Source organism: Musa acuminata, chromosome BXJ1-5, assembly GCF_036884655.1.
Source record: "Musa acuminata AAA Group cultivar baxijiao chromosome BXJ1-5, Cavendish_Baxijiao_AAA, whole genome shotgun sequence".
NCBI classification, from domain to species: domain Eukaryota; kingdom Viridiplantae; phylum Streptophyta; class Magnoliopsida; order Zingiberales; family Musaceae; genus Musa; species Musa acuminata.
The window spans coordinates 1,962,507-1,971,821 of NC_088331.1; the positions used below are offsets into that span (position 1 = coordinate 1,962,507).

Here is a 9,315-nt window from a genome sequence, read left to right on the forward strand (position 1 = left end):
AATGCATCATTTTATTATCCTGAGGTTTTGTTTTGCATAAGTTAGCAATTATTTGACATCCATTATATTTGTTTTAATGAACGATCGAGTAATGAAGAGATGTCACGAACCAAATATTCATTATAGAAATAAACTTCACGTCTTGCGTTCATTGCGTGAATTGTACCTGTATTATCATTGGAGGAAAATGCCGGACCCACCTGTGAGGATCAACCATGCGGAGGTAGTTGAGTTGGTGTGGACGACAACCCGTCCGTTTCTTCTTGGAACTTACACTCCGAGAAAGAAAAGGATTTCTAGTTTACCGGCTCGACGAATTACCCGCTTCCGACGGACGGGGTCGATCGCGGGCCCCACATAATGGGCCCCGTAGCCTCGCTAATTTTGCGGGCGGTGATTGGCTACGTATAGAAGGAACACGCCAAGGATTCGCTGGCAATAACGGACTTCCACTTATAATTACAGATCGATGCACCTGCTGTCCTTTGCAGAAATAGTTAGGGACCACCAGCTTTGGCAATAAAGGATAGGGTAGTTGTTGGGTATGAAACAGCAGGTGAGGAAAGGGCACTTTATGGGTTTCTTCCGCCTATAATTGACCCTCAACCCACCGCCGAGCCCAAGAATTGTTCTCCGTTTCCCCCAATTCCACTCTCGGTTCTTCTTTCCGTCGGCCGGCCGATCGATCGATACGGTCTCTCGTCTTTCTTCGATAATCGTGTCTGATTCGCGATCTTGCTCGACGAGCATTCGATTTTTTTTTTGTGTTTCTTCTTTACTTCGTGATCATGACATGGCAATGCCGGGTTGTTTGTGGAATTGCAGGACTAAGAGGGTTCCATGGCGAAGAATTCCTTCAAGTTGGATAATCCCCTTGGTCTGTGTTCTCTTTCTTTTTCTTTCTTTGTTTGATTGAGAAAAAAGTACATGAGTCGATTAGGGTTTGTGCAGCCGAAATCCTACTTAACGTTGGTTGGAAGCCGTTCTTTCTTTCTTGTTTCGTGAGATATTTGGAATTAGATTGTTTTCGATTGAATATGATTTTCTCTTCGTTTTATCGTTTCTTGGTGGTTCTTCTAGGTTTCATTTGATCTATTTGAAGTTGACCTGAAAAATTGGGATCATGGATTGGATAGTGCATGTTTTGGGAATTATATTGATGTCGGTGTACAAGTCTTGTTGTTCAACATCTTGTAGGTAATGGTAGTAACTGGTGAATGGAGATTGTTATTTTCTTTTTCAGAACATGAATATGATGCTGCACGATGAAATTGGAGACGTTTAGTGGATCCATCTGTGTATAATGGTTTTGGACTTATATATTCAAATGGTTTTCTCTGATTCTCACCTATATTCTATTAATGAATTTTTTAAATTGTGATAGTTGGTATCCATCCTGTGAACTCATAATCTTTATTAACTCCAATATTAGGTTTTCTCTTGTTTGCATTGTTTTTTTATCTTACTAGATTCTAATGTTTATTTTCCAACCGGCGATTCCTTGATCCTTTTTAACTCGGAAATTTCATGTTCTCCCCATTTTGCAATATTTTTATCTTTTTTTTTTAATTTGTTGTCCTTGTTCTTTCTTACTTGAAGAAAGCTTGAGAAGACAGTTCTCTGCACTTAGGCAACACTTTTTATTATATTAGTAATTTGACACAGAACGTTTGCACCACATTTCCCCATCTTTAATTGATGGCTTGTTACTTTTTTTAATACTAAAACTTTGTTCATCGATGTGTTTGGTATTACAAGTGATGGTAGACCTTAGACTTCTAACTGGTCTAGATATGCTTGCTCTCTAGAGAAGCAGGAAGGAAATGCAAATTGATGGGGTTTTAGCTTACTATTTATTTTCTCTAAAGCCACATATATCTTTTAGCATCTAGTATGGTTGCATTCTAATGTTTTCAATTTGATCGTGATGAATCAAGTTTGTTTTATTTCATTATCCATGTAAATTCTAATCTACAGAAAGGAGGCAAGCTGAGGCTGCTCGTATCCGGGAGAAATATCCTGATAGGATTCCTGTGAGTAATTGATGTCATTTTGACTATGCACGAGGTAACCAGTCTCTGTTCTGTTCTGTGTTGTCTAAGTTTTCATTTGATGTAGGTGATTGTAGAGAAGGCTGAAAGAAGTGATATACCAGATATTGACAAGAAGAAGTTAGTGTTTTAACACATTCTTTTTGTTACCCATTAAATCTTATTGAATATATAGAATCTTTTATTATCAATTGTTGTTATTGTTTGTTCTATATTGAAGGGATGTATTATTTTAAACTAAATTAAGACTGTGACAAGGTTCTCCTTCATTCTGAAGGTTATATACAATTATGCAGTGTTTTTTTTTTTTTCCCTTTTTAATTGCACTGGTCATGTTTTTCTCAATGTATTTATTCTAGAACACCCACATTTTGTTTAATGTCATTCACTTACTAACACTTATCATCTATGACTTTTGAAGTTTGACATTTTATTTTATGATGTGTAGCAATTGATGCTGATGTGTTAATGACATGTCATGTATACTTACTCTCTTTTTACTATTTTTCTATGCTTATGTGTTGATGATTGTCATCTACTTGCATTGTGCTAATGTGGCTGATTTGTGAAATATATGTGATCTCATGTGGGTACAAGGAGAGGGGGTCCTAATTATAATATTTCCTATTTCTACTTTTTCTTTCTTTTGCCTTGTGTGCACCATGTAGTCATCATAGCAGTACCTTGTTGGGATCCTGTCCATGTGGATACGTATAATTTGTCTCTTCTAGTTATTCATCATCTATTATGTTATATTTCCTATTTCTGGTGCCATTTCTTTCTTCACTATGTACCATTGCATTGGTGCCTTATATGATTCTATCTGCATGGGTACATTTAATTTATTTATCTTAGTTATTCATAGTAATATTATTGTGTTGACCATCTCCATATGATTTGAAATCTAGATGCCAAGACCGTCTTCATTATGATTTGATTTTGGTATGACATGAATAATGGAACTATATCCTACATGACAGTAAAAGCTCCATGAGGATTTAACCCTTAGCTGTTCTCAAATCTTTCTTATCTATGTGGTAAAGGTCAGAACTCTCAGATCGGTTCTCACTGTAATGAACTCTCAACAGTTCAATCTATTTATATATGGTTTAATGTTTGTTCATATTTAATCAAGGTATTTTGTTATATCTTTTCTCAGTATATGACTAATGACCAACCAAATATCTATGTTATATCTATGTGGTAAAGGTCAGAACTCTCAGATCGGTTCTCACTGTAATGAACTCTCAACAGTTCAATCTATTTATATATGATTTAATGTTTGTTCATATTTAATCAAGGTATTTTGTTATTTCTTTTCTCAGTATTTGACTAATGACCAACCAAATAACCATAGATGAATAGGATTGAGTTCGGTCATTGCGGTGTTTTTTTGGCATATAGCAGTTATAAGGACTCCACTGACCTATTGAAGGCTTATCAGTTAGGATCCAACTAACAAGTATATTTAAGATATAATTCATGCTGGGGAAAGTGTTTGGGATCCTATCTTTTATTGAGCTTTTGCTAGCATCCACTTTGAATGTCAATATCATGGATAGTTGGAATATTTTCAAGTTTTCCTTTTTCATTTTTTTATTTTTTGGGCTTCTTTAGGAGTTGTATTTTGGATGTCCATTTGTTTAACCTTGATGGAATTGTGCATGCAGAGAAATCCTTCAGTATGACTTGGATGTCCACATTTCAATATCATGTCACCCTGTTTCATTGCCGTAATCAATCTCAGCATCCATATAAACACTTATTGCTCAAAGATTATGGGCGTCATCAATAGGTCCTTTTATTAAATATGGAATGCTACACTACTTATGTAGTGGAAGAAATGATAAAAAGAGGAAGATGCTTACGATACATTTTTAGGCAATGAGGAAGATACATACAATACATTTTTAGGCAATGAGGTTCAGTGTTTTTTCTGCTTGAATGTCAGTTATTTTCTCTATGTGAGATGTTTTTGTTTTAATGTTTTCCCTGCAACTCTATAGTCTGTGTTTGTTGCAAATCTGAATATATCAAAAGCCTAATTTTTATTAGATATCTTTAAGCGGAGAATTTCCAGTTGGTCTCTGAATGATGATCATTCAGAGGGATATAGAAGTTATTACACTTGTAACCTTTGTTCCCAGTGGTGTGGATGTGTTGTTTGATAACAGATAGGAGAAAAATCCATGTGGACCATTTGCTTGTTTGTGCATAATAGTTCAATGCAGCACGAATCTGGATTATTTTCGATTGCTATCAACCTTATTGGAGATTTATTGATACAATGCTGTTTTGTACAATGATGTTGACATACAACTCTGATGCAGGTACCTGGTTCCTGCCGATCTCACAGTGGGACAATTTGTTTATGTGGTGCGCAAAAGGATTAAGCTCGGTGCTGAAAAGGCCATCTTCGTCTTTGTGAAGAATTCACTACCACCGACTGGTGAGATAGAGTGAAAGCGTTGGTGTTGATTTTGTTATTTTGACTATGTAGTTTGACGGTCATTTTTATGCAGCTTCCCTGATGTCTGCGATCTACGAGGAAAACAAGGATGAGGATGGTTTTCTGTACATGAGTTACAGTGGGGAGAACACATTTGGGTCCGCGTAGAACATATTCAGTAAATAATTTCTGATAACATGTACATTCTCCTTGTTCTCCCATAAGTTTCACATTACTCTTGCTGCTTCATTTACTACGCCGTCAAGTCTGTCCTAGTTTAAGTCCCGCTTGCTGTTTAATATCCCCTGAATTGGAAATAATGGGCCTGAAGTTGTCTTGTCGCATTTTAGTTATAGATTGCCTGCTTTCCCAATGTGGTTAGATGTGTCTATCCGTTTGTCTTTGCATATGCTGGGTTATATCGTAACGTTTTTGGTACTATGTTCTCCCGGCAATTTACCCCACTTATTATTGACGGCGTTCAGTTCTTTCCTTACACATAGTAAGGGTTATTGAATCTCTTTTAAAATTTTTATATTAATTTTTTTGTAATTATAAAAAATATATTAATTTTGTTTATTCTAATATTATCAGTTTTATATAGATAAAAAGGTAATGTTAATACTCTAATCATGATGTATAAATAAAAATAATAATATTAATATTTTAATTATATTTTTTTATCGACATCGTTAGGGGTCGTAGTAATTGTGTTGACATCTACGATCGAAAGAGTTAGATGTCACTCTCTCGACAATGGCTATCACGTCTTTGACACAAGTTTACGATGGCTATCTTGATCCTTTTACCTCTCTCCTTCATACTTTGTAGTCTTGTCCTGCCCTCTCTGTGCTTCTTACGATGTTGATCCTTTTACCTCTGCACTTCACGGGAACCACCCGTAGTGGCAGCAGGGCCACTACTTGCCTGACAGTGTTTAGTCTGACGTCTTACCATACAGCGTAATTGTAGATTCTTCCATCATCTATGGCTGATAGACCTTTAGATTATGTATGAGTTGCTAGCAAACATGAAATATTATAAGGTACAGGCGTGCCTCATCACTTGGTGCATTAACGTTTTTAATGCTTGCCTACGTTTTCTTTATTCTTCCTCATCCTTCATTTACAAAAACACCCCCTTCGTTTCTTTTGCCATATCCGTTTTCCCTACAGCGCGCGCTCTACTTGATCCTCGCCGCATTGATACCGGAGGCCGCCATCACCGCCGCCGCCACCCCGCCCTCCTCCTGCTCCCTATCCTCCCCGCCTTCGTAGTTCGTCTCCTCCGCCGCCCTCACCCGTTCTGCGTCCTCCCTCGTCACCGCCTTGTCCGCCGGGAGCCGCGCCGCCGCGTCCGCGAGCACGTCCCCGATTGTCGCCCTCTGGGCCGCGTTCCCCACCCGGGCGTTCGCCTCGGCAGCCGCCGACCCCAGTCCACCTGCGAGAGGACCGCCGAGCCCCGTGGCCCTCACCTCCGCCACCTGCACCGCGGCCTTGTTGGCGCGGCCCACGGGTCTGTCACCGGCCGTCATTCCCGCTGCCTTCAGCGCCTGGCCGATCGTCACCTCGTCGCCCGCCCCCTTCGCCTCCGACGGCGCCGGCACCGCGAACTGCGACACCACCTGAAAGCCACAGACAGCGGCGAGTGACGCCCCCCGCAGTTCCAGCCAACATCAAACAAAAAGGAGATCCGGGCTCTTCACCTGGCCGCCGGAGACGGTGGTGATGAGGCGTTGACCGGGGAGGTCAGTCTCGGTGACGGCGAGGCCAGGTTCGCCGGGGTCACGGTTACCGGAGAGGGCCTCCTCACGCTGGACTCGGGCGGCCGGGTCCCCGTGCACCGGGTACACATCGCCGGGTCCCACGCGCTGGAGTCCAGCTCTTGGCGGCTGTTGCTGGGTCATGGCTTCTTCGCCGAAGCCGAGCGGGTGTGCGTGCAAACGGTGCCGGAAGGGCTTAAATAGTACATCCCATGCATGAATAGGTGGCGACACTTGTTACCACTGATCACGCTGTGGGCTCAACACTGAAACAGGTGTTGCATTAGAACTCAGAGAAGTCCTGCGTCAGTCACAGGTGCTATGTGATTCCCAAGAGCTCAGATTCGATTAGCTGCCTTGCATTGATCTGATTTAGGTTTTTGATATTGGCTTTAGACGATTTGATATCTTAAGACTAACAGTGAACTAATAGTCATAGCATCACGGAAGTAGGTAATGAATGCATGGTTCACTTTTTAGGGTGAGCCAACTTCTCTGGTCAGATCCATCAGATCCATGGTTGGGCCGTGGGACCCGTCTCGCATCCTGCGAACCGAAGGTTCCCACGGCCTCTGTGAGCTGCAGCCTGGCCCATCCCATCTAGGCTATTCTTTTTAGGGCTATTACGGTTATTAGACCTCGTTAATATTCAAATATTTAGACTTAAAGAAATTTATATTTAATTTTTTTATAATTATAAATATTTAGATTCATTTACTATAACATCGTCGATTTTATTGACGAAAATATGAAAATAATGGACAAAAATCTGATTTCAATATTCTAGTTGATTATGATGGATGATGTCGGTGGTGGCGGACGACGGTGCCACCGGGGACCACAGGTATCTACTGTGGATGATAAGAGTGACGACAAGAGATGGAGACTGCTTTTGCGTCTGCATCGACATCGATGCAATTGTCAAACAACTCTTTTGTCATTTTATATCTATATTAAGGGTCGTTCTGTATTGCATCGGTGTTGCTATAGTTGTTGAGCAACCTTGTGTTATGTAATTGTCTAGTGAAAAAAGGTTGTTTGGGATATATATTAATCACCCTTTTATCGTTCGATAACTACGTCGACATTGATGCATTGATGCATATATAGAGTGAAGAAAGGATCACTAAATAATTGTGTTGGCATCGACATAGATGTAGAGGAGCTCTCATCTCTAACCGACAACATCCACCATCATCAATTGAAATATTAAATTTATTTATTTATTTATTATTTTCATATTTTCATCAGTAAAATGGACCACATTAGATATATTTTCATATTTTCAGCATATGGGCCTCAGCCTAATCGTTGGGCCCCTTCATTGAGAATAGAGGCTGAGGTTGCATCCATGAGAATAGAAAAGAGGGCGTCCTCTCTCTCTCTCTCTCTCTCTCTCTCTCTCTCTCTCTCCATATATATATATATATATGGAGAGAGAGTATATATATATATATATATATGGAGAGAGAGAGAGAGAGAGAGAGAGAGCCTCAAGGAGTATACAAAAGTACACAACAGAGGAAAAGGCAAGCAGTGGTTAAACGGCATTGCCAAGGTCGCATGCCAACCTCACCTAATCCAAACCTCAGTTGCAGCAAATACACAGCTTCACCACCACCTACCTAATCCGTCTCTGCAATAGGTGCGAGCAGGTGGCGACCGCAGGATGGTGACGTGCATGCTGGATTTGCTGTTCGCGGAATCAACATCACAGAATCTACTCCTGGCGATGGATGTTAGCTGAGGTTGGCAAACACTATCGCCCACCTTCGAATCTAACCGCATCACAGAAACTATAAGAAAGCCGTGGTTTCTATCTTCCTTCCTCCACACCGTCAGTTCTCAAGGCTCTCACGCACACTCTGCTTCGACTGCTGAGAAGAAGAAGAGGAAGAAGAGCATGGAGAAGGCCAAGCGCTTCGTCTTGTTGCTGGCGGCGGTTGTGGCGGTGCGGGTGGTTTCGGGCCAGATCACGACGGCGTGCACGGCGGCGCTGATCAGCAGCTTCACCCCGTGCCTCAACTACATAACGGGCAGCACCAACGGCGGGGGGTCGCCGACGGAGGACTGTTGCAAGGCGCTGGGCGCCGTGGTCGGCAGCAGCAAAGACTGCGCCTGCCTCATACTCACCGGGAACGTGCCCTTCAGCCTCCCCATCAACCGGACGCTGTCCATCTCGCTACCCAAGATGTGCGATTCCATGTCGGTGCCCCTCGAATGCACAGGTATGTAGTCTTTCGTTCTTCTCGAGGCACCACTGGCACTTGGGCTGCCGGAAGACGCAAGCAAACAAGTGTTTTGCATTCTTCATGTGCTCTATTAACGGCTGACGATCATCTATGCTGTCTGCAGGCACATCTGCGACACTTCCAACTCCAGGTTGAGTTGCCATTTGTGTCAAGATTACTTCCTGCTACTATTTATTTATGTAAGAGTCTACTTTAATGTGTTTGCTAACTAACGTTGTTTGACAGGTTCTCCTGTTGCTAACGAGCCTTCGCTTCCACCGCTACGTGAGACTCTCTCTCTCTACCATCGCATTTGGTTCTTTTCTTTATATTCATTCTTCAAATCCCTCCAGACCTAAAAACTTATTTATGATGCAGCTCCATTTTTACCGGCACCACCGCCGCCGCCACCACAAGTAGCTCTTCCACCAGCAGCTTCACCGGTCTCCACCGGCACTCCGGCAGACCAAGGGTTAAACGAGGGCCAACGTCCACTGCTGCTGCCGAGTTCAGCTATCAAGCTTACTCATCGCGCCTTTTCGATAGCTGTATTCACTCTGCCTCTGCTTGGAACCATGTTGCTCGAGTAGGCCCCTTTGTTTTTGTTTTGTTTCGCTGCAGACGGTGGAAATTTGATGTTCTTTGATACATTAATTCTTCTATGTAATCGTTGCAAGAGTTCATAATGCGACCATACTATTTGTTGTTCATTCCATCGGGTGGATTTTGTGTTGCTTGGTGGATCAACCAACTCCGATATTGGGACTTGATGATACCTGTCCAGAATTTATACATGACCAAACCTGTGGCTTTCTATCCATC

At 41.8% G+C, this 9,315-nt stretch overlaps 3 protein-coding genes across 4 annotated transcripts; 2 read left to right on the forward strand and 1 right to left on the reverse strand.

Moving 5' to 3' along the window:
• Positions 1–589: 589 nt before the first annotated feature.
• LOC135581025 (autophagy-related protein 8C-like) lies at positions 590–4,873 on the forward strand. 2 transcript variants are annotated; one of them, XM_065181473.1, is made up of 6 exons: positions 590–694; positions 826–877; positions 1,978–2,033; positions 2,119–2,171; positions 4,382–4,500; positions 4,574–4,873. In XM_065181473.1, the coding sequence occupies exons 2-6, from the start codon at positions 841–843 to the stop codon at positions 4,666–4,668; spliced, it is 360 nt and encodes a 119-aa protein (XP_065037545.1). In that variant the 5' UTR covers positions 590–694; positions 826–840; the 3' UTR covers positions 4,669–4,873. The 2 variants fall into 2 exon arrangements, with proteins under 2 accessions (XP_065037545.1, XP_018681294.1); XM_018825749.2 differs by having other exon boundaries at positions 616–718.
• Positions 4,874–5,683: 810 nt separating this feature from the next.
• LOC135675045 (late embryogenesis abundant protein D-34-like) lies at positions 5,684–6,406 on the reverse strand. The gene is made up of 2 exons (XM_065185304.1): positions 6,206–6,406; positions 5,684–6,124 (listed from the first exon to the last, which is right to left on the reverse strand). Exons 1-2 carry the CDS (start codon positions 6,404–6,406, stop codon positions 5,684–5,686), a joined length of 642 nt encoding a protein of 213 aa, XP_065041376.1.
• Positions 6,407–8,084: 1,678 nt separating this feature from the next.
• LOC103983789 (non-specific lipid transfer protein GPI-anchored 20) lies at positions 8,085–9,203 on the forward strand. Its single transcript, XM_009401071.3, has 4 exons — positions 8,085–8,490; positions 8,618–8,644; positions 8,740–8,778; positions 8,872–9,203. The coding sequence occupies exons 1-4, from the start codon at positions 8,166–8,168 to the stop codon at positions 9,081–9,083; spliced, it is 603 nt and encodes a 200-aa protein (XP_009399346.2). The 5' UTR covers positions 8,085–8,165; the 3' UTR covers positions 9,084–9,203.
• Positions 9,204–9,315: the final 112 nt, after the last annotated feature.

Coding starts and splice junctions, on each gene's coding strand:
- LOC135581025 (XM_065181473.1), top strand. CDS start 841: ATGGCGAAGAATTCCTTCAAGTTGGATAATCCCCTTG. Junction 878..1,977: donor CAAGTTGGATAATCCCCTTG/GTCTGTGTTCTC, acceptor TCTAATCTACAG/AAAGGAGGCAAGCTGAGGCT. Junction 2,034..2,118: donor AATATCCTGATAGGATTCCT/GTGAGTAATTGA, acceptor CATTTGATGTAG/GTGATTGTAGAGAAGGCTGA.
- LOC135675045 (XM_065185304.1), bottom strand. CDS start 6,406: ATGACCCAGCAACAGCCGCCAAGAGCTGGACTCCAGCGCGTGGGACCC. Junction 6,125..6,205: donor CCACCGTCTCCGGCGGCCAG/GTGAAGAGCCCG, acceptor TGTGGCTTTCAG/GTGGTGTCGCAGTTCGCGGT.
- LOC103983789 (XM_009401071.3), top strand. CDS start 8,166: ATGGAGAAGGCCAAGCGCTTCGTCTTGTTGCTGGCGGCGGTTGTGGCG. Junction 8,491..8,617: donor GGTGCCCCTCGAATGCACAG/GTATGTAGTCTT, acceptor TGCTGTCTGCAG/GCACATCTGCGACACTTCCA. Junction 8,779..8,871: donor GCCTTCGCTTCCACCGCTAC/GTGAGACTCTCT, acceptor TTTATGATGCAG/CTCCATTTTTACCGGCACCA.